Genomic DNA, 22,747 nt, shown 5'->3' with positions numbered 1-22,747 from the left:
CGGTACGGTACGCAGTACAAGCCGAGAACGGCCATAGCTAAGCGAAATGCTGATTCTTCTCAAAGCCATTCCGTCCGCCGCTTGTCCAGTCTTCTATATATTTATCAGTATGTAAAACGATGGACGCACGCTGTCCGGTGAAGTGGCGGTTGAAATGAGTTATACGGTAAGATGGAAAGGCCGCAAAATCACCGCAGCGAAGGGGCAGAACCAAGCCCGGTTCGTACAGACACAGCTCTCCTCCTTCATGCTCACCCAGGGCAAGCACAACACACAACGACTTGTCCAGAGAATCCCTGTGAGCAAGGGTGGAGACGTTGAGGTTGATGACCAGGGAGAGGAAGGGATGCACGATTGAGCATGCATTCCCAGGCAAGACCTCCGCATCCATTTCAAGATTCGCATAGTGGTTGGGCAGTACGGCCTTGATCTTTGTTGATAAATTTATTAGGCGCATTAAACAGAGCGTTCTAAAATATGTATACTCACTTGTTCTGCCATGAACTCGAACACGCTCTCAAGCACGGTCTGCATGTTGTCGTAGATATCTTGATATTTCCTTGTATCGCTCGACTGGTAGGGAAGCAGTTGACTGTAATTCATGCGTGTATTATCCGCTTTCCCTACGAGCAACGGATGCGCCTCTTCTGGCACTTCATGGCCCTAATACCAACATGTCAGTATGTCAAGCATTGACGTCTCAGATGCCGGTGCACTCACTCGCATACCATGCCTGTTGTACCATGAGAAGTGCAGAACTGGGAAGGTATACTTGTCGCCATCAGACGCAGAGCACATGTCTTCCAGGTTGATATTATGCCCTTCCAAACATGCCATTACGTTGGCCGTCAACGTATTACGAAGGTGATCTGGCATGTTCGGGAACAGACATGTAATCAGGCCCCCATCACAGTCGACGATCTGCAGAGGTTGACTGGTATCTGGTCAGAATACTACCAGCAAATCAAAGCAATGAACGGCATACCTCAAGATTCCAGGGTCTAATCTGATGTACGACGAAGTATCCATGCGTCGGCCATCCTGGTATAATGCGGACATCTTTAAAAGAGTCATGAACTGGTCAGGAATGCGTGAAGAGCCGTGGCGTAAAAGTCTGAGATTCACCCATTGATTCAGGTCTTCAACACTCCCGGGCTGCTCTGCTTCGGCCGCAGCCTCCCGCTGCCTCTCCGTCCATGCATAAGCATCCTTCGGGTCCGTCGGGACAGGGTGCGCCTGATGCTCTTCATGCCGTAAAGAGAAACCGGTCTTGAGCAGCATCGAAGGAGCTACTACGTGGAACGAGGATGCGGACTGCTCGGGGTCGTCCAAGATACCAATATTCTCTACATCCCAGGAGTCGATGACCGTCAAGGGTGATGGTGGGTCCATGTGCACATCCCCTTGGGAGCAGAGCAGCTTTTGGCTGGCGGACGTCAGACATAGGACGTCATGGCCACTGGTAGGTATCAGACACGGCATCCAAGCCTCAGCATCCCTGTCCACGGCGGCGAATGCGCTAGAAAAGTATTGGCAATGTGCTCTTCGTCACTGCTAAATAGGCGGACTCACTTTAGGCTTAGAGATCCAAATACCTTATCTGATTGTTCAACGTCGGAGCACAGAATGAAGTCGGTGGTCAGCTCCAGCTCCTTGAGAGTGCTTGGAGGAAACAGCGTGTCGTATCGAAGGGCGACGCGTTGACGCAGTTGAGCAATCGATGGGATGATTCTCGTAAGGATTTGCTTGCCGCATGCTGTGTCTATCAGAGCACGGGGGGTTTGAAAAATGAGTAGACGGCACAAATATCGACTCACCTGGGTCAGGACATCGAAGCACGTTTGCCAAATGACACGGAAAATCCTCCAGGGCTTTGCCTAGTTCCTCATGCAAACGTGCGAAGGCAATGATAGCAAGTAAATATACCGTGCCTTATCAGAGACTGTTCATTAGCTATGCCATTGCATTGCAGGATATACGTTCATACCTCCAGACGCAACCGTGGAAAATTTGCTTCCCCAGTTAATCCAGCGGCGGAACGTTCTTTCGCTGGGCGGATTGGGCATATGGTCCCTGATGTATAGCCTCCAGACCTCATTGTAGCTCTTGTGATTTCCTCCACGCTTCAGCCTGCAACGGTACCATCAGAGCAACCCCAGTTGACTGTAGATGTGTACTTACGCATTCACCTTGCAGGTCAGCTGCATGTAGTTGACCATGACGAGGAATCCCGTGGTTACCTCACGCTGTCCTGCAAGGTTGCAACGTTGAACGATTGATGTGATGGAATCGTCAATGAAAGCTGAATTAGATGGGTGCTCCCTTTCCTGATTCAAAGACGTGAGAGCGCTGGTTATTTCCGACTCGTACTGATCTAGTGCGGTGACGAGTTTGACCACGTATTGATTGACAGACGCAGACACTGGAATGACTGGCTTGTTGATGTTCACGAACGTTCTGAGCGCACTGGCCTGGGCACCAGTTCTGCACTTCCAGAACGCAACATCGGCTCTTCGTCCGCTTGATGAACTAGACGTCTTCTTCGGTACACGACCTTTGGTCGATTTTCCTCTCCTGGACGACGGTTTTGTCCCTACAAGCAGACAAGCAATGGTAAGATGCCTTCTGAGCTTACGGAGGGGGTACTCACCGCCTTGAGCGTCACTGTTGTGAGGCTGTGATACCTCTGACTCCGTGTCACTAGGCACAGGGATGGACTCGACGAGGTTGTCTGTACAGTACCGTCAGTGTGACAAATATGCACTTTACATCGTTCCGCACCTCCGGTATTGACCTGTGATTGCAATGCGTTACTCAAGAATAGAGGCTCCGCGCAGTGCGAATGGTCAGCCGTCAGCGAGCTATTGAGGACATGTTCAAGTCGACTAGCTATGCTTTGAATAGGCTCAGAGAGCGTCTCGAAGTTCTTGAAGAAAGTGTGCAAGGTATGAATCTCAGTAGCAGAGAGTTGAAGCGTACTTTCCATGAGATTGGGAAGAGCGTTGCACGCGTGTCGTATTCGTATGGAAGCGCCCTGTTGGCGCCCACAACTCGGTCAGGGACACTCCACTGAAATATACAATGCAAAATGGTACAGATACATACTACGTTACCTATCTACTGCATAGTCCGTCCTCTAGCCGTTACGCCTGCTGTTTTTCACCGACTTCTCTCGACTTCTCTCACCCTGTCCCTGTGCTGCCCTCTCAGTAGCCCTGGTCGCCGATTTGCTGAAGCGTCCTCGAAGTCTGGACATTGCCAGCGATTGGGAATAAGTGATCAATTCTGGGCTCAACGTGCCCAAGAAGTCGATCAGGGAAGGAGGTTGTTGTCCTGCATAGACGGACATGGTTTGGACGAGCTGGGTGTCTGGGTCGTGAGTGAGATCGAGGTATGAAGTGCCATAGCCTGGGATGTGACGCTTCGCAAACTGTAGGATGACCTCGTTTGTTTCCTCTGAGAAACCGAGGAACGTATGGCAGATTGCACGACCATCCTCAGTGGATTTGAGAAGGCTGCAGATCTTGGCCGTGATGGTGGCCATGGATCGTACAGAACTTTCAAAGCGTCGGAAGTTTTGCTGCTTCCCCTCCGGTGCAAGTTGCGGACGCATAGTGATATCCTATCAAACGGATGTTAGATTAGTCATTCAAAGCGATGCAGATAAACCTACAATGGAGGTAAATCTCTCCAGTACAGTCTGAAAACGCCAATTGCCTGCAACCGCAAGATCGAACTTGTCGTACTCATGTGGCAGGGCAATACAGGCGTAAGCCCTGCATTGGCCGACAACAGTGCGACCGTCTAGCATGAGGGGAGGGGAGGCATGATCCCACCACTGGTCTGCGATCTCTCCATAGGAAGCGACAGCGTCCTGTAGCCTGATAGGTGCTTGAGACCTGCTAGCACCAGATGAACCCCGACTGAGACTGATGGCCCAATTCTGGAGCTCACGGCTCCGTCCTTGGGCATACAGTTCCACCCATTTGGGGAGCAAGGCGGAGAATTTCGTCGACTCCTTGACGATCACAAAGATGAGGCCTCCTGCCGGTAGGAGATGTCTATTCTTCATGACCTGGAGCTGAGAACGTTGATCAGCATAGGGATTGAAATCTATGGAGTACTCACCTTTTTCATCAGTTCCCTGAGCCTGTTAGCCTGAGACAGTGCCGTTTCGCTCATGTAGAACAAACATTGGGTGAAACCGAATTCCAGCATTAGGGTACTGTCTGGTACGAAGGCGCTGCCGGACCCATGTCTTCCCAATGATGCTATGGCAGTCGTGCAGTGGAAATGGTGGAAAGCGAAGATCGGAAGTAGCCAAGTTTGGATGTAGAGACTCCAAAATTCGTCGATGCAGTCGTGGTACCGGCTGGCCGGTGATCTTGAGGCTGATGGCATTTCTAGGAGAGCCGGAAAAGAAAGTCTCAAAAGCGCCCGGAGCCGTGAGCTTCCTCAATAGCTTCTTCCGGAGTTCTCACCTTTTGACTTCATGTGGGAAAACCGGTCTAAGGACTCAATAAACCCCCTATCAAAGCTTACACGTTGCATCATGAAATAAATAGAACATAGTATAGTATACTGTATACATCGTAGATCAGGTAAACAGCGCGTTACGGAGCACTCCCTTCTGTCCATGCGGCCCCACGATGCTCGATATCAACGGCCAACCATTGCAGTGGATGCGCTTCCGAGCCAAGCGGACAGTCTTGTGCAGGACGACGCTGTCCACCCAGCTCAAGACGTCCTTGTTGACGAGCTTGCACACGTTCCCAACGTGATCGGGGAACATACTCGCCCACGGCAGCTCATTGCACGCCTCAGAGGCAGCGGAGAAGGTCGCCACGTAAGACTGCATGATGTCGTGCAGGATTTCTTCCACAGTGCGTTGACCGCCTGGGGGCTTCGTGACAGGTTGGGGGAACATGCTGAGGAGTCGCTATTGAAGTAATATTAAATAGCGAAGCACTAAGACAGGGAAACACTACTCGCCATGAAGTTCCGCCCTGCATATACATCCCAATCCGCCAACTCCCTGGCGTTGCTCGTGCACTCCATGAAGTTGACGAAGTCAGACCGACCGTAGATAGCCAAACAGGCCTCCATGGTTGGATTCTCGTCATCCAGGAGACGTCCGCCCTGATCATAGAGGATGTCACCACTGGATGATGCATCCGCCAACCCTACATGGGCAATGACGAAGCCCTGCAGCAGGGGCAGGCCTTCCAAGGCACAGGCGATCTGTAGGATTGATTACCGGTGCTCCTAAAGCAGTTGAAGGACCGGCTCACCTTACGCGTCTGGTACAAGAACTCCGCACGAGTGTTCGTCACAAGACAGAAGAAAAGAGGGGAACGTGCACGTTTCTTCTGCTCGCTCTCGTCCATCTCTATCCCGTCGCTATCCCCACCCTTCACAGCCATCACTGCGCTTCCACGAAGGGTGAAGATCACCCTGCCTTCTTTGACGACCAGATCGTTCCCCATCTCCAGGGAGTCGTAGTGGTAGACTTGACTAATACGCTTGAAGGCCATCGTCATACGGTCGATGAGGCGGAAGGCGCAGTCCTCACTGAAGGTGGGACCATGGAGAACCGCTTTATGGTCCTCTTTCCAGAAGTCCATACTGTGACGGAGTGAGTGACAGCGGGTTATGGACGGACATTTGATACTCACTTGATACTACGCAGAAACGCCACTAGTTTCTTCGTGTCCTCATTCTCTTTCCAGTCCCAGCTCTCGTCCAATGCGTGTTGTAGCAAGAGATACTGCTCCTCGTTGATCCCCAGTATATCCTAGTCAAACACCGGAGATACATGAATACATCAGCAATGCATTTGAGAGAGAGACGGAATGAGTACGTCACCTGTACGACAAATTCCTTCTCACCGCAGGCAACCCAGTTGTCGTATAGCACCTCTATCTTGTGTAGAAAGCGCTTGAATAAATCGGGATGGCTTGCTGCCGCAGGAAGCAAGGGAAGGAGGGCGCCAAACCTGTCATCCTCGACGTGCTCATGTGGGGAGGCCTCTCGCCAGAGGGGTAGCTTTGCAATAGCAGGGGTGGATTCTGCTTGCACAGCAAACCTCTCGCGGCGCATCCTCTCTGCGAAGGCATTGTTCGGGGAGTAGTGGGTGTCGATGTCGGCATCAAAGGAGCGTTCGGATGGGGTTCGAAGAGCTAGATGCTCTATGTCGCCAGAACTGTCCGTATGAGGCGCGGAACCTACATCGGAGGCGGTGTGGATGGAGGAAGGAGAGGGGGAGCGATTAGTACATGACATGACGGTGTCAGACTTCGGTGACAGAGCAAGTTGAAGCAGTCCAAGTTGAAGATCGGAGTCCCGGTTTCAGAGCGGTGTGTGATAAAGTCCCTGCAACACCCGTGTAAACACAACCCAGACGGGAACCTTAGCTAAGGCAACACTTACTCCGACTATCACCCGTTCACCATGCACGACTTGTGGAACGGCCACCTCCAGATGGACAGACTATCATTCCGGCCCGCACCTGTAATACCCGCCTGGTTACAGGACTGGCTGGGACATGGTCACGGGGAGCCGTGTCATGATCGCCACTGCTGAGATAAGCAGAATCTGCCCAACATGGCCATCACAGACCAGTGCGGGTACAGCAGCGTCTTCTCCCTGAATGCGGGTGTCAAAATGTACTACACGCCCTTGGAAGAGAGAACGCTCACCTTTCTGGAACAGTCAACTATGCACACGCATACAGCTTTCGTTAGGGCTACTGCCCGTTTATGGCGCCTGCCAGAGGCCACGTGAGCGGACACGCTCTGTCCGGCCACGCGAGCGGACACGCTCTGTCCAGCCACGCGAGCAGTTTGCCGCCGGATAGTTGGCCCAATTTAGGAAGGATGCACGCTGAGGTAAGCAGAGACGGTGGCAGCCTACAGGAGAGCCAATATACCGCCTATATACTGATGAAGTTAGTATATATCATGATCACAGTACTCCGTACCTCGATCTGTATATACCACAGGGGTGACAGAGAATGTTATCAAGCTTTACCATGTCATATAGGACGTGAACAGCATGCATATACAACCATGGCACAGGTGAGCGGGTCATGGAACAGCAAAAGCTCCAACTCACCGGTGTAGACACGGTTGCACGACCAACAGCGCTCAAGAGTGAAGGCGTGAAACACGGAAAGAAATGATTGCATGATGCGTGTGAGTCCACTGTCATGTGAGCCTAAGACATTTACCTCATGAGCAATTGAATAGACTGGTGAGCGCCGCCCAGGCGCCTTGAAGCAACTCTTCAAGTGTTTGAGCTACCTCCCGAATTTCTCCAACACTACGCGTTTGACTCTCTCGACTGCAGGTGCGAAAGCATTTATTCTACCTCAACGCGGAGAATGCTAATGACGGTGGAGCACTCCAGAATTAACGATACACGATGGGAAGAGCCAAGGAAAGGGCGGTCCCTCACGTCCGCACTTGCGATCTGGAAGACCGAACGTGTCCGGCCTGCGACAAGCTCTTGGACACCCCGCAAGGGCTCTTGTCCCACCTGTCCACCGCCAAATCGTGCCGCTGGTACAATAAGGGGAAAAACAAGGACATCGGTGTGGGTGACTTCAGCACAATCGTTAGAGAGGAGGCGATCCGGGCGTCACAGTCTGCGGACATGGACATTGACGACGAACCAACCACTTTCCAAGATGTCATGGAGACTCGGGACCTGTTTCGGTTCGTACTTCCCCCTTCCCATGCAAACTTTCATGTGGAAAACGAAGGAGAGGCCTCGTCCTCTACGTCCCAGAGGGCTGGGGCCCCCGCTTTGCCCGGTGTTCCCGTCCCTGCCTTGGACGATGACGAAGACACCAGAGTGGAGGAGGAAAACAAGCTCGCCGGCATGGTCGTACGGATGGAGGAGACAATTGTCGAGACGTGGAAGGCTTACTTTGGGAAAAATGAGGACGACAGCGATGCCATGGACGTAGACGGTGAAGACGAGCCACCGGACAAGGGAGACCTCAACCAGAAGTGGAGGCCGTTCGCGTCCGAACTTGACTGGCAGGTGGCCATGTGGGCAGTTCGTGAGGATGTCGGCCAGAATTCTCTAAATCGGTTCCTGCGCATACCGGGGGTAGGTTTCTCTATTCATAGGCACTGCAAGAGCTCACCATTTACGTGGCTGGCTCACAGGTGGTTGAAAAGCTGGGGCTAACCTTCAAGGACGTCAGGCAACTCTTCATGAAAGTAGACAGTATTCCTGATAGGGCGACATGGAAGATGACGACCTTGACGTTCCGTGACCGGCCAGACGAGGAACACATTATACGATACCGGGACATTCTCGAGGCTATACAGGCCCTCCTAGGTAACCCATCATATGCTAAGCAGATCGTGTACCGCCCGAGGCGTGTCTTCGCCGACCGTTCCAAAACACGCAGGATATTCACCGAAATGTGGACTGGTCTTTGGTGGAATGCTGTCCAGGTAAGCATCAGTTTTCCCACCTACCTTGTTGATCTCTGACATCCTGGGTATGTAGCAATTACTGCCAGGGGGTGCTGCGGTCGCGCCTGTGATTATATCCACGGACAAGACCCAGCTCACCCAGTTTTCGGGTAACAAGTGTGCGTACCCGGTGTACCTGACCCTAGGTAACATTCCTCGTGCGCTCCGTCGCAAACCCTCCGAGCATGCCTGCATTCTGCTAGGCTATCTCCCGGTTACCAAGATCAGTAAGAAGAACATGACCAAGCGAGAACACAAATCGCGGACCCACCAGCTTTTCCATGCGGCTATGCGCATCATCCTCAAGCCCCTCGTCCGCGCCGGTGTTGAGGGCTTTGAAGTGACCGGCGGCGATGGCGCTGTTCGTCGGGTACACCCCATCCTAGCGTCTTATGTCGCTGACTACCCGGAACAGGGTCTGGTGGCCTGTTCAAAATACGGAACATGCCCCAAGTGTCAGTGTCCCGCTGACAAACTGGGGGACCGTGTGGCGGCGGACCCACGCACTCCTGAGCTGACGGAGAGCATCATCGAAGAGTCGTCTCTGAACGGGCGCAGTGCAGCGGCTTCTGAGGCTCTCAGTATGGAGCGGGACGTCGTGGGGACTGTTCGAAAGCCCTTCTGGGCGGACCTACCGTATGCCGATATCCACCTCTCGATCACGCCTGACATCCTCCACCAGTTGTATCAAGGTGTTTTCAAGCACCTCATGACTTGGTGCGAGGATCTCATCGGTCCGGAAGAGCTGGACAGTCGACTTCGATGTCTCCCGCCTGCGCACGGCGTTCGACACTTCAAGAACGGTATCTCCGCCCTTGCTCAAGTGTCTGGAAAAGAGCGCAAGGAGATGGCCCGCGTCCTGCTGGGCTGTCTCATAGGGAAGATTCCCAACTCTGTCGTCCTGGCCTTTCGAGCGCTGCTTGATTTCATCTATATAGCTCAGTACCCTACGCACGATGACGACACGCTCAGGTATCTTGAGGATGCGTTGGACACCTTTCACAAACACAAGCACGTCCTGGTAGAGCTGGGGATACGAGACGATCTCAACATCCCCAAGGTTCACTCCCTCCTCCATTACGTCCAGTCAATTCGACAGTTCGGGACGACAGACAACTATAATACGGAGTTGTTCGAGCGACTCCATATCGACTTCGCCAAGAAAGCATGGCGAGCCTCCAACCATAGGGACGAGTTTCCACAGATGGTGAAGTGGATCTCCCGGCGGGAGAAAATGGCCCTTTACGAAGTGTTCCAGGAGTGTTGTGAGGAGGAGGAGGTAGAGGACCCAGAGGAATCAGTGGATGGCGGGACAGTGGACTCCAACGCTCAGGACGCACAGGACACCGAACCGGTCCCAGGAGACCATTCTATCAAGATAGCTAAGCACCCACCGTCGCCAGCGCAACATCTCGCTACGGTCCAGACGCAGCACAACGCACCTGGCTTTACCACCGCTCTTGCAAGATACATCAATGACCTGCAGCCGCCTGAACTTACACTCACTCGACGCGATCTATCGAGGGCCTGGTTGCCCTTCGATCGCGTCGACGTGTATCACAAGGTTCAATTCAACCCTTGTGAGCTGCTGGACGGCAAACCGGAGGTTGACGCTATCAGGTCAGTGCCTGCTTCCGGTCGCCAGGGAAGGAAGAGCCGTTTCGATACCGCCATTGTGCTTGAGACTGAGGAGGCTGAGGCAACTGGGGTCAAAGGTGAGTACTTAGTGTCTTGAGTTCCTGCGTATAATGTTGCTCATTTCCACTGTAAAGGCACAAGAGCAGGGCGCGTCAAAGTCATCTTCACGCTGCCTAAGACCCTCTCCCCATCTCATGGAGGCAGTCCGGCACCTTCCTGGTGGCCTCAGGGTCCTCTTGCATACGTGGAGTGGTATACCCGCTTCCCTGGTGCAGCCGACCCACGGCATCTCATGTACTCTGTGAGTAAGCCACCCCGGGGCGGATGGTCTTCCGCCTGGAAGGATCGTACAGCTGGCTCAGATACGCCAGTCATGCCAGCTGATACCTTCGTTTCCGGATGGGCCGGGTGGGGCAGCTCCAAGGGAATGGTCTTCCGACAACGTTCTTGACAAGGCGACCAGATTCCATCTGAACAACTGGGCTGGTATGTACGCCTACCAGACGCTATGGTAGTGGCTTTCCATTTTTCCTTGACGTACTAGCTGAGTCAGTAAGTCTCCTATTCGACATCTTCACTCTTGACCTGCTCTCTGAAGGCCTCGCTGTGTGTAGGCCTCATGACATGAACGTAACACCCATGGGATGGTACGTGTTTCTAATGGTAGCTGGAGATGCACTTGTAAGTGCTGACCGTTCTCTCTTAGCGTAACCTCATGGAAGGCGCGGACGATGCGGGCGTACAGGATAGTGCAGTGGTGTCGTAGATCCGTTGCGGTCTGCACGTCTATGCGAAACCACGCTGCATTGACATGTCGTAGAAGGGCTTCGACCCGAACACAGTTAGTTGTCCACGTCCGATAGAGCCCGGGAAAACACGACTGACGTCCATCATCCCCCAGCAGAGTGCAGACCTACAACTTGGGCTGGAGTCTGTTCGACCGAAGCACAGTCTGCCATGCGTACCAGTTGATAACTCTGCAGACCACCGCTTCAGCAATGCGGTCATCCGCCAGTTCACTGGCAACGTCTGAGCGCTGTTTGTCCAGAAGTTCAGCTCGAACGTCATTGAGAAGGTGCGCTGATGATTGAGATTCTATGTATTCTGTCGCCTTCACTGACGCTCTCATCCTGAAGTGCATCCAGGCTTCTGAACGCTGTACGGCGGACCGGATCTCCAGCAAGGCCACCTTCATGCGTCTCCGCTGCACGGCATGCAGCCTGCGAACTTCGACAGCCGCATCATGCAGGACGCCTCTGCACATGCACGCCGTAGCATTATCTCATTGTTTTGGAGAGTCAGCTAGTACCTGGTGGGCGACGCTGACCCTTACCGGCTCTCTTATGGGCACTACAGCATGTAAGCTGCTCTTCACGGCGGTTCATCATACTCCGGATGATCATCTCAACCATCCGGCCTTTCTTTGCTTGCGTTGCACCCTGATACAGCCTCTCGTCGACATGCACAGATCTTAGAATACATTTAGCTCAATACATACAATTCTTGCCCACTCTGAGTCCGAGTACCAGCGAGCGCGAGCGCTTCATGAAGACCTGATCAAGCGCTCAATCAGCGCTTGAGTGTGGCTTTCCCGCCACTTGTTAACTCTTGCGCTCTTCTCTCAACTGTCTTCGAACCACTCTCGGACGGCTCCCACCCGCCTCTCAACTCATCCCGCCGCTACGACCGGACAGGCCCTCGAGCTTTATCATGGCCGTCTCCCGCATCGACCCACGCCTTCTCAACATCATCTCACAGAACGGCCTGCCGTCCTATCCGCAGATAGCAGAACACGGGACTAGGCAATGCCCTCGCGGATCCGGTCTGACGCACGTTACGGTCCTATGCCTGGAAAAGAAAAACATCGGGGAGTTATACGACTACGTGAGTGCCGTGTATCTGCGTAGTGGTATTAGCTGGCTAATATCCCTATTTGCGAAGTGTATGACGCATCAGAAAACGGGCTGTCCCATGGTTCGGTGCCCGGCTTGGATGCAGCCCACACCGGAGGTACAGACGTCCATCCTAGATGCCATTCGATCCGACAGCTTCGGGCCTTTCGGGCCTGTTAGAATGCGAGGCTGGGTGTTTCTGGGCGCCGTTGGGCTGTTCTATCAGGACTGGAGGAGAGTCCCCCGACTCTTGCAGCATTACGGGCCGGAGGAGGACGCTCCCAGAGTGGCTGTGGTGGAGGCCTTGTTCTTTATCAAGGTACGTCCCTCACGGTCTGTGTGGCCCCTCAATTCTAACTCGCCGTACGGAACTTCTTCAGGATCTCGAGGACCCCATCTCCATCCCTCTCTTGTGCGAGATAGACGAGAAGAGGAAGGAGATGCTCATAGCTCCTCCTACGGAGCAGCCCCTGATGCTGCTCACGTTCCCGGGGCTGAGCCCGTGGAGGACGTGGCCCCGCATGGGCCTCGGCGACACCGGCTTCGACTTCTACGACATTGAACGACAAACGTTCTTTCCTGTATCGATGCTCGAAGACGAAACCCCTGTCCTACACCTCCCCCTACGCCAAATTCCTACCTTCAAGCTCGGCCATGTACGTGTCACCCTCTACGTGAGTGACCACGCCAAGGGCCTGAGATCGGAGCCCCCCACATGTTCCATGAAGCTGCAATTCATGGACCAGCCGTATGTCTGGCCCGGGAACCTTCGAGTTCCTCGCAAGTACATGCAGGCGAAGTGGAGCGTAGTGGATACAGGAACGCCGTTGGGCGTAGTAGCGGCGAGGCCTGAGCGTGGAGAAGCCGGATACTCGGAGGAGCCAGCCCCTGACTTTGACTGGCATGCGCCTGACAACGTTTGGCAGAGGTTCTGATCACGCATAGGAACAAAATTGTACTTGTAAATAGATCTATGTAAGAATAGCAGTCAGGATTGTACGCCCATGACATATGTCCAGTAGTACGATCTACTGAATAGCATCTCCATTTTATCTCACTCATTCAGGCTCTCATTTATACCCAATACTGTCTTCGAGTACCGGCTCCGTGAGCACAAGCGCTTCTTTGAGATCTCATCGAGCGCTTGCGGATGCTTGAAGGTCGCTTTTCCACCGCTTATCAATCCTTGACTTTCCTCACTACTCTCAGCTTTGTCAAACCTGCGCACACTCCATCTTCATAATGGCTAGCATCAGGAAAACTGTTATTGGCTTTCTCTCGCAGGTTCTACCGCCGTTTTCTACGGTTGCAAAGACTACAATCCGATGCAACCGCGTCGAAAAGGACCTGCAGGTTTATCACGTCACCGTCGTCTGCTTGGAGGACAGCAAAGAGAATTTCGGGAAACTCTACGACTACGTGAGTCTCTTGAGTTCCGCTTTTTCACTGATATTTAACCCCCTCCAGTGCCCGTGTTTCCACGGGACGGAGTGCGCAGCAACTCTGAGCGTAGAGCAGGGGGACCGGGTCGTCCTGGAGGAGGTGCTTCGCGTTGCGCGGGCCATGGAACCTCGTCCCAAGTTGGGAGGGTGGGTGTACTTGGGCGAGGTATGGGCAGAGGCAAAGGACACGGGGATTCCGAGGGCGTTGGTCAGTGCAAAGAGGGAGAAGGTAGTTGTGGAAACATTCATATTCTTTCGGGTGCGTGGTTAGCTTCTCATAGTGCTTGTACGATTGATTCACCATTGATTTATCTCTTCAGGAGGCTCACCCGCCGATGAGTCTGCCGCTCGTGTATCACGTCCGCGAGAAGTCCAACGAGCTTGAGCTTTGGTTATCTCAACCGCTGTTCACGCAAGTTTTCGCCTCGCTCAGCCCTCACAAAGGGCTATCCGTTGGGACCGAAACTGTATTCAAGATCGATGCCTACAGCCCTCGGTACAAGTCCTACATCCCGGCCTCTACCAAACCTCTCCGTACGCCGATCACTATTCCGCTCCCTCTCGCATCCGTTCCCGTCTTCAAGTTGAGAGACATCGTCATCGCCGGGCTTGCGCCGGACTACGCGCTGGGCTGCCACAAGGAACTGCTGCCCATGTGTGGTGTGAAAGCCACCTTCATGGACAGTAATTTCCTCTGGCCGAGCGTGTACAATGACCGACCTCGCGAGTACAAGCAATCCGCCTGGTGCGTCGGGAAGGTTGCGGTTCCGTCTCGGAACCCTGCACATCAAGCCGTGTTGAGGTTCGGAGACCATGCCGCTGGGAAGGTCGAGGTAGAACGGGCGGAGAAGAGAGAGCCTGAGATCTGGCTCGTGGAGGACGGGGTGGAGACACCCATTTTTGATTCCTAATCATTGTACTCAGCGTTGCACCAGGACCGTGCTCAATTTGGATCTTGTGTCATGTGTATCATGGCATCTGACAGCGGGTCGTCTCCTTGTGCTCGCAGACTCTAAGGTATGTGTCCATGCTCATATACAAATTGATTCAGACACTGGGCGAGCTCGCCAGGAGAAGTGAGGGCAGACCGTCACAGCCTACTACTATCATCCTTCCCGCCTGCTTGTTCGCTTCCATTGCTCCTGCCATACTGACTGTTACCCTGCGCGCCCGCCGCGTTTCACCTGACCTCTCTGTTTTACTAGCCCACGCGTCCGCCCGCTGGACTTTCACTCAACTTTCACCCAGGTGTCAACTCACGTCCAATGCCGATCTTCCGCATGGACTCGAGAGGACCTGGCGACCTGGCAGTGGGCACTGCCCATGCCTCCTCGGGCCCTTGGCAGTGGTTGTTCGTCGCCGGGACTGTACAGAGGTGAGCCACCGCCTCCACTGGCAGTGGTGCTCGACAACCCGCACATGCCAGTGCCCTCTCATACTTGGCTAGCGCCGATAGACATCCACCGTCCACCGGCGAGAGTCGACTGGTCCTTACCCGCCTCCGAGTCGTGAGAACGGGCGTGGTCCGGCACGCCAGTGACTCCTTCTCCACCACCCTGTGCCGCAGCAACAGGGACCTCCGGACGCCCTGCGCGGACCTCCTGGACTCCCACATAAGCCTGGTCCCAGCCAGTATCACATCTCGCAGTCGACGTCCCCTCCTTCGCCTCATTCCATGTGTCCTCACTCCTCTATAGCCAATGGACGCCCTTCATACGACGGACGCTCGCCGGTCAGCCCCGGCGAGACTCCAATCTCCGCGCGACGCTCCCCGCTTCCACCGTACGCACAAGAGCCTCCAATGGCCGAGCGCGAGCCCGGCTGGGATCGATGCATGCCCCGGACTCAACACGTGGAGTGGGAGCATGAGCAGAGGCGTGGTCGTCCCGGCTCGGAGTACCTCTTGCACAAGCAGCAGATGTACTCCGGCGCGCACTCGCCGCCGATGTCCCAGCTCGCACCAAGTCCCCGTGGGCCGCCCCGCTCCCCACCGATGTCGCCTGTCAGATCCCCGCGCCCGTACTGGGACTCGCACCCTGACATGCCGTCTGGCCCTGCCATCATGGGAGGTGTTCCTGGACAGTCGCCCCCTAGTATGATGCACGGTGACGAGCCTGTCAGGAGTTACGAGGGCCCGCGGTTTGATGCACGCTAGGGCCCGTGGAGGGAATACGAGCGTGGACGGGAAACTGAGCGCGAGGTAAAACAAAGAAACATGCATCCAGTATTATACTAGTATACAGTTGTAGACTACTGAAATATATATGTTTCTACGCCGCACACAAATCACCTAAGATGAAATTGCACAAGATCCTACACGCATACCCCATACATTACACAGGGAACAGCCAAAGCCACTGAGAGTACTGCGAAAGTATTGCTATACGTTGTAGAGCCTTAAACTACACTTGGTTAGTCCTGGAATTGGGGATAACCTTCCACAAGATCTTGAACGCGCTCCGAGGAATTTACAATCCTCCTCAACTACTTGAGCCCGTCGTGGGAACTCTGCAACCGCTTGGGCGGCTAGGGTGTTTTTCCTGATGTGTGCGGCGACTTGTAGAACGACGGTATGTAGTCGAAGTCGAAGTGGGAGACATGTCGGTCGTGCTGGATGGCACACCGAACACGTCGTGCGTCGTAACGCCGCTGAGCTCGTAAACTAGCGCGTCGCATGGATTCAGCACCTCATGAGGTTCTCTGACAGTGAATACAACGATCTCGTTGATCGCTGCATCGACTGCAGGTGCTGACGGTGGATGCGTATGCATCGAAACGGAAACTTGAGGGGTCGCGGCAAACACACTTGAGGGTGCGTCGCGCGCGTCCCGGGATTCGGCTGCGTGTACGTCGGGCGGTGGGCTCGACGTACGCATAGCGCGAGGCGGTGTCGAAAGAGAAACGGACGACCCGATAGAACTGGCATGTTCTCCGGGTGCGTCACTACGCCAAGTAGGGGCGTGCTGGACGGCGGCCAGCACAGACGGGCGTGCGTCGCGCGCATCCAGAAAGAAGGCACCGGAGGATACATCGAGCGACGAGCTCGACGTATCTGCCGCGTGCGGTGGTAGAGAAACAGGAGGCGGCCTGGTAGAGCTCGAAGGCCCTCCAGACGCGCCGTCTCACAAAGTGGGAGCAGCAGGTACGATGGGCCTGCTGCTACACCGGCCTAGCACCCCGTTCTTGGCGACGGAGAGGCACGCAACGAACTCATTGGTCATTGCGTTGCCTTCCGACGCGGGCGCTGCGGCTGGTGACGTGCGTACTGGGTCCACGGTCGTGAAGTGCACCACGGAACCTTCGCTCGCGCATGGGAGGTCGGCGAGCGCGCCGGGTACGTTGGCGAGTACACCGGACGCGGATTCGATCTCGTTGATAGCGTGTACATCGAGCGATAAGCTCGACATACCCTCTGTGCGGCGGGTTGCTGAAGGACGGGGCACGTCAGACATGCAGCGGTGCATGTCCGACGTGCTACCGTGCGTAGCTGCGGGTACGACCATGAGGTCGTCCCGGAAGACGGAAGGGCTGTCTTCGTGGCCAGCAGAACGCACGACGGACTTCTTGTTCATCGTTACGCCTGCTGCTGCGGCAGATGGCGATGAAACGGGCACGTCGGACGCGCAGCTGCGTGCGTCCGACGTGGTACCGTCCAAGGCAGTTGGTACGACGTGGGAGTCGTCCCGAGAGGCGGAAGTGCCAATGTCGTGGCCAGCAGAGCGCACGACAAGCTTCGCGTTCGTCGATACGCCTGCTGGCGCAGGCACTGGAAGCGGAGGCGGCGAAGCAGAGACGTCCGGTGAGGGCGTACCAGTGGTTGTCGAGCCTTCGTGCTCGTTTCTTCTGCTCGCCCCGCGCCCTCCCCTCTCCTCTCTCTTCCTCTCCTCCTTGACCTCCCTCTGCTCTCCTGGCTCCGTGTTCTCGGGGCTCGGCGCGGTTCTATTGCTCGGTGGTGGACTTGCACGCGCGTCGTGCGAGTCCTGGGCCGCGCGGCCTTGTTGCGCGTTGCTTGGGTCGCAAGGATCCGGGTAGAAGTCGCCAGAGTCGAGAGATGAGGCGAGAGGATGGAAAGCAGGGTTCGCAGGCGGAAGTTGATGGCCTGGGGAAGAAGGGGATGGCGGTCTTGCATTGCCTGCAAGGTCGTCTTCTCGCGCTGCTAACTGAACCAGCAGCAGTTCAGCTGGCCAGACGCGGACGCGCGCGTTCCTGCCCGTTGGGACAGAACATGCGCCTTGATACGCGTTCTGGCGGTCGAGACGGGTGCCCGGAGGGAGGTCGTCGGCGAGATGGTGGCGGTCGAGAGCAGAGCGTTGGGCGCTAGCTCTCTGAGCGCCCGCCGACGACGCGGGCTTGCAACGCTCAACACTTTTGGTGTCGAGCGCGTCGCCGGTCGTGTCGAGCGCGTCCTTGCTCACGTCGAGCGCGTCGCTCGACTTGTTTTTAGTATATTTGAGTCGCAGCTCATTTCTGAGCGGGCGACGCGGGTTACCGGCGGGTGACTGCGAGTTCCGGCTTGTTCGGAGTCGGTTGGTGTTCCGCTGGGCGATCTTGCGATCAAGATCGAGATCTGAACGCCTTTGCATCCACTGGCAGTAGTGCCGCAACGTAGGTGTTCTGCACGAACAACAACCTCCCGCAAACTTCGCATCTGGTTCGCAAACCCTTCAACTTTCTTGTACATCCCTCTCATCTATAATTGTCACCCAAAGAATGTCAGCCCAGACCCGCCGTCAACCCGACGATGACGAGGTCCAATACCTCGGATTCCAGCGCGTCGACGTAGAGAAGAGCGAGGTCCACCGGACGATGCTCGAGGAAGACGGTCTGGTCTTTTGCGGGTTCCACAACACGCAGGACTATTCCGGTCGTTCACCGCCGCCACATATCAAGCAAACACGGGCACCGGTGGTGATTGATCTCGTCTCTTCGGATGACGAAGACAGCTCGGAGCTTGCCGTGTTGACCGCGGCGGGCAGTTCGTCTTCTTCGGGCGCCCGGAGCACTAGAACCAGCAAGCGTTTGGCTGTTAAGGTGAGTGCGTGGCTTCTCTATCACGGACACCACCATTCAAGCGATCGTCATACTCTACCAGAAAATCGGCAATACTCCCAAGGGGGCCCTCGCTCACCAGCCCCTTCTCCGTCCTCGCGGTCTACCCTCGGCAAACGCGGCAGACGGTCCACTTTTAAAGAGTCCACGATCCCCACCGTGAACAAACAACAACGCAAGGACGCGATGCGCCAGAAGACACGGCGACAGCGATCGCGCAACCAGCCCGCTGAACGCTCGGCCTCGCCCTCGACCACAGTGTTATGAACGCTGGTCGGCGGGTGCGAACATACTTAGGTGCTTAGGTGACCAGACATGTATGCATGACCAAAATTTGTATATGATCCATATACACGACCTAGTACTGCTACAGTTGTCCGTTCGTCGGCTGCGTTTGCACGCAGGGCATTTGCCCTGTGTGCTCGCCGTCGGCGTGTGGACACACCCTGTCCCCGCCTGCCTGCTCGCCTGCCCCCGCTCTTCTGCTAATTCACCCACCTGCTCGTCCACCGCTGTCTGCCCTCTCTCCTGCCGTCCCCTTGCCTACGCACCCTGGTTGGTTGGTAATCCCGTTTATCGTCATTTGAGGGCGAAGCCCTATGTAGACTCGGACTATATACATGTACTATACTACTTGGGTTTGATGCGAGGGTGCCTAGCTAATCATTGGCTCGGTACACCTACGGAGAGGCGACTTCGCCGGTTGGGATGGATTGGGTTATAGCATATGTACAGTAGTTCGATTAGTTCGTGTTGTAGAGTCCATTTACTATGTATAGTGTCCGTGTGCAAATCGCTACAGTGGGGTATTAAGGATGCGCGTGGGATAGGAGATCGTCGTCACTCATCGTCCTCGGTGTTTGGTAAGTCAAGTCCTCCGAAGGTGTGGTCGAAACGGCCGGTGGCGTGTATATAGCGGAAAAGCGGTCGGATGGTGTCGGCTTGCGAGAGTAAGTGCCTGAGAGATCGTACTCGGCTTCCGATTTTGCGTCGTAGCCATGCGCGTTGTGGAGCGTATTCCGTGCACTCGAGGAAGAAGTGTCGGACGGTCTCTCGGTGGGCTCGGCATGCGGGACAGCGCGCTGTGTCGGATCGGCGGATGCGATGGAGGTGGTAGTTGAGCGGTGCGTGTCCGGTTCGGAGCTGAATGAGGAGGCTGGCATGTCGACGAGGGAGGGGTGCGACGAGCTTACTGAACCTCTTCGACGGCATTTCAGGGTCTATGCGTGCAAGGGCTTCGAAACGGGGCGACTCCTTCCACCGTTGGACGGCTGCGGCTTTGATCTGCTCAAGGAGGTGCCTACGGATCGCGGAGATGCTCGATGGGAGGGCGGAGCGAAGGAGTGCGGTGATTTCGTCAGGTGGGCTGCTCGCACCTCTCGCTGCTTTCTTAGCTTCCTGGTCTGCGCACCCTACGCACCCTTCCGCTGGCCCACCCGTCCGCTTGCAATCCCGCTGACCCGCCCGGTCCCCCGCCTGCGTGCGTGCGTGCGTCCTCGTCCGCTGACCGTGTCTGCGCACTGGGCATTCACCCACCGCGCTCGTGGTCGGCGTGTGGTGTGCCCTGCTGTAAGGCCGTCTGCCGGTCTGCCCACTCGCCCGCTTGTCGTCTCATCAGCTCGTCCGCTCAACTGTTTGCTCGTTCACTCACCTGCTCGCCCTGCCGCTCACTGGCCCGTTTGTGCGCCCGGTCGTTCGCCTTCAAGTTCACACCCACCCGGTCGCCCGTGTGCCCCGTCACCTTCTCGCCCGCCTACCAGCTTACTTGCGGCGCGCGCAACGCACCTTCGTGAGCTGTATCTACTTGCTGGGCATCAATCCATGCACGGGCAGCGCGCACTCGTACGCAAGCAGGTCGTGCGCATCCAGCGCATTGATGAGCTCTGGCATACAGGTGGCGAGGCATTGCCAAGGCTCGTCGGCCTTCGCCCACCACCACAGGCCCTTCAATGCGAAGTCAGCGAGCCTATTTGCGAACGATGCAGAGATGGACTTACTTTAATCAACTGCAAAGCGATGCCGCGGGTCGTACCGCTAGAAGGGCGACAAGTCGACGGCCGATAAGAAAAGATTTCAAAAAAGGGCACCAGTCAGTAGATGGGGAAGTGGACTGTTGAGCAGGATTGTAGAGGAGCGGCTGAGGGCAAGCAGGGGAGAAGGCAGGTGAGCGAGGTAGCAGAGGTGGTCCGCAGTTGTTGATGAGGACCGAAGTGTGAAGCGCCCATTTCGGAGAATGCCGACAGCGATCGACTTAAGGTGGTGATGGTTCTCAAGTGGTATGAAGTACGGAAATGCGTTCTGAAGAAACATGAAGCGTTGGTATTGCGTTGTGACCGTTCATTCAATGAGAGCTGTTAAGAGACCAGACACTTGTGTGAGATTGGCGGTCACAACTGTTGCTCAGTACTATTCAATGTAAGTAATCTACCATAGCGTCTGGTACGCGTACTTAGATGCCCAATTGTTAAGCCAGAATTTAGTAGCCTTATCCAGTACAGTATACGTATCCCAGTCGTCCGGTAAGCTCTCGCGATTCGTGGTAGTACGTGTAGATCCAGGGGGACATGGAACGAGTTGACACGATTGACGGATGACCGACAGAGGAATAATCCCGCCAACGGGATGCCCATTGGCGCGAAGGGGAGGTTTGTGAATAGGATACATCATATGTATGGGATCGGCTTGCGTAGGTAACTTAGAGTACCATTCTACGTACGCGAGTGGCCCCTGGCTAGCCCATTCGGATGGAGCTTGTAGCGGCCTGAGGGTTCGAGGATCCCTGATGTTTTGAGGGAGTTTGAATATGACTTTGATGCGTCCGATGCGTGTACCTGTAGAGTCGGAGCAATTACGTTAATTCGCTATGAGATGTGTAGAGAGCATGTGTACCTTGCAGCCCAGTAGCTTCAGCGTCGTCCTCCTGCAGCACAACCACAGTATCGAAACGCGCAGGTTGTTTAGCTATGGCGGGCCTTGCCTTCACTGCGTCGGTCTCCTGTGTGTCGTCGGTCAAGGGTTCGGGCGTAAACTTGAAGCCATGGAAGACATCGAGGCGTTGGAACGGCATATGGTTGATGGCGTTGTTGAGCTGTGAGGAGGCTAGAGGTCGTCCATTCTTCAGCGTGTAGATATACTGTGCGAGGGTGTCGATGAAGCCGGGTGCATGGTGTTTGTCGACGATGGTCGGGAGAGCCTGGAGGGGTGCAGAGGGGTGCTTCGCCAATTTAATTCGACCGTTATGACGTGAGCCTGATACGCTGTCTTGATCTGGATTGTCTACGTCGTCCGCATGACGAACGGAGACATCATCTCTTCGTTCGCGGCCAGTACTCCTGAGCCAGCGGTGGATGGTTGAGCTGAGCACGACCATCTTCTCCTGTCGTGCCAGCCAACGCACCATCTGCGGACGCGCATCGCGATGGTTTGATGCCCTCCACCCTTTCTTCGCGTAGTCGATGTGGAGGCGTTCAAACGCCTCCGTGTTGTAGTTATCCGTAGTGCCTAGTAGTCGGATTGCGTCAACGTAGTGAAGTAATGAATGGAATTTCGGAATATTAAGATGATCGCGCACTCCGAGATCGACAAGAATGGTCTTGTTGCTGTGGAAGGTCTTGAGGGCGTCTTCCATGTACTGGAGCGTCGTGTCGTCGTGAGTGGTGTATTGCGCGAGGTAAATAAAGTCTAGAATAGACCTGAAAGCGAGGATTGCTTTCTTCGGTATCTTGCCGACCAGACAGGCAAGCAGTATGCGAGCCATGTGCTTACGCTCGGTCCCGAGACCTGGGACAGGGAGGAAATTCCGTTCTTGAAGTGGCGGGTACTGAATGCGGGCGGAAGGCAGCGGATGTGCCGGTCAAGCTCGCGCTCGTCGACGAGTTCCGTGCACCATTCGATGATGTGTTTAAGAACACCCTGGTACAGCTGATGGAGTACATCAGGGGTTATGCAGGAGTGTATGTCGGTATACGGTAGATCGCGCCAGAAGGGACGTACGACGTAGCCGGAAACGTTAAGGTCTTGACAGGCTCGAGTGTACGCGTTCGAGCTTGTCTGCCCCTGGGTTTTCTCACTGGCGAGGCGGAGCACGTCCAAGGTCCAGAGGGAAGTACGGGGCGTACCTGCGGCTGCGGATTCAAGCAGCTGCTCCGGGACCTGGCACTTGGGGCAAGTGCCGGACTTGGCACAAGTTACCAAGCATTGCTCCGGATAATCCGCGACGTAGGCGGCAAGAATTGGG

General features: G+C 55.2%; 6 protein-coding genes across 6 annotated transcripts; 3 read left to right on the top strand and 3 right to left on the bottom strand.

Annotated features, from left to right (window-relative positions):
- Positions 1-298: 298 nt before the first annotated feature.
- On the bottom strand, positions 299-2,279 carry B0H18DRAFT_818626 (uncharacterized protein; the record flags this gene model as incomplete). Its single annotated transcript, XM_048039271.1, has 9 exons — positions 299-430; positions 490-663; positions 721-934; positions 986-1,059; positions 1,126-1,519; positions 1,573-1,762; positions 1,818-1,931; positions 1,988-2,130; positions 2,182-2,279. Coding segments are annotated over 9 exons (1,533 nt in total), but the record flags the coding sequence as incomplete, so codon positions are not given.
- Positions 2,280-4,597: 2,318 nt separating this feature from the next.
- Positions 4,598-6,282, bottom strand: B0H18DRAFT_1122989 (uncharacterized protein; the record flags this gene model as incomplete). The annotated part of the gene is made up of 5 exons (XM_048034618.1): positions 4,598-4,939; positions 5,017-5,241; positions 5,292-5,625; positions 5,676-5,794; positions 5,866-6,282. 5 exons carry the CDS (start codon positions 6,280-6,282, stop codon positions 4,598-4,600), a joined length of 1,437 nt encoding a protein of 478 aa, XP_047888961.1.
- A 1,140-nt stretch (positions 6,283-7,422) lies between these two features.
- Positions 7,423-8,507, top strand: B0H18DRAFT_882745 (uncharacterized protein; the record flags this gene model as incomplete). The annotated part of the gene is made up of 2 exons (XM_048040925.1): positions 7,423-8,115; positions 8,175-8,507. 2 exons carry the CDS (start codon positions 7,423-7,425, stop codon positions 8,505-8,507), a joined length of 1,026 nt encoding a protein of 341 aa, XP_047888960.1.
- Positions 8,508-11,837: 3,330 nt separating this feature from the next.
- B0H18DRAFT_957882 (uncharacterized protein) lies at positions 11,838-15,616 on the top strand (the record flags this gene model as incomplete). Its single annotated transcript, XM_048042632.1, has 12 exons — positions 11,838-12,011; positions 12,069-12,338; positions 12,400-12,947; positions 13,086-13,179; positions 13,304-13,438; positions 13,487-13,720; positions 13,782-14,206; positions 14,397-14,478; positions 14,513-14,537; positions 14,710-14,836; positions 14,918-14,969; positions 15,029-15,616. 12 exons carry the CDS (start codon positions 11,838-11,840, stop codon positions 15,614-15,616), a joined length of 2,754 nt encoding a protein of 917 aa, XP_047888959.1.
- A 2,555-nt stretch (positions 15,617-18,171) lies between these two features.
- Positions 18,172-18,777, top strand: B0H18DRAFT_1122983 (uncharacterized protein; the record flags this gene model as incomplete). The annotated part of the gene is made up of 2 exons (XM_048034617.1): positions 18,172-18,496; positions 18,554-18,777. The coding sequence occupies 2 exons, from the start codon at positions 18,172-18,174 to the stop codon at positions 18,775-18,777; spliced, it is 549 nt and encodes a 182-aa protein (XP_047888958.1).
- A 542-nt stretch (positions 18,778-19,319) lies between these two features.
- Positions 19,320-22,267, bottom strand: B0H18DRAFT_1122982 (uncharacterized protein; the record flags this gene model as incomplete). The annotated part of the gene is made up of 8 exons (XM_048034616.1): positions 19,320-19,653; positions 19,709-19,986; positions 20,047-20,112; positions 20,162-20,263; positions 20,338-20,454; positions 20,508-20,544; positions 21,227-21,341; positions 21,400-22,267. 8 exons carry the CDS (start codon positions 22,265-22,267, stop codon positions 19,320-19,322), a joined length of 1,917 nt encoding a protein of 638 aa, XP_047888957.1.
- Positions 22,268-22,747: the final 480 nt, after the last annotated feature.

The sequence above is a fragment of the Fomitopsis serialis genome (assembly GCF_022376445.1).
Source record: "Fomitopsis serialis strain Sig1Antser10 chromosome Unknown B0H18scaffold_88, whole genome shotgun sequence".
Taxonomy (NCBI): Eukaryota; Fungi; Basidiomycota; class Agaricomycetes; order Polyporales; family Fomitopsidaceae; genus Fomitopsis; species Fomitopsis serialis.
Note: the sequence above shows the minus strand (reverse complement) of the source record. Positions and strands in the feature narration are given on the sequence as shown.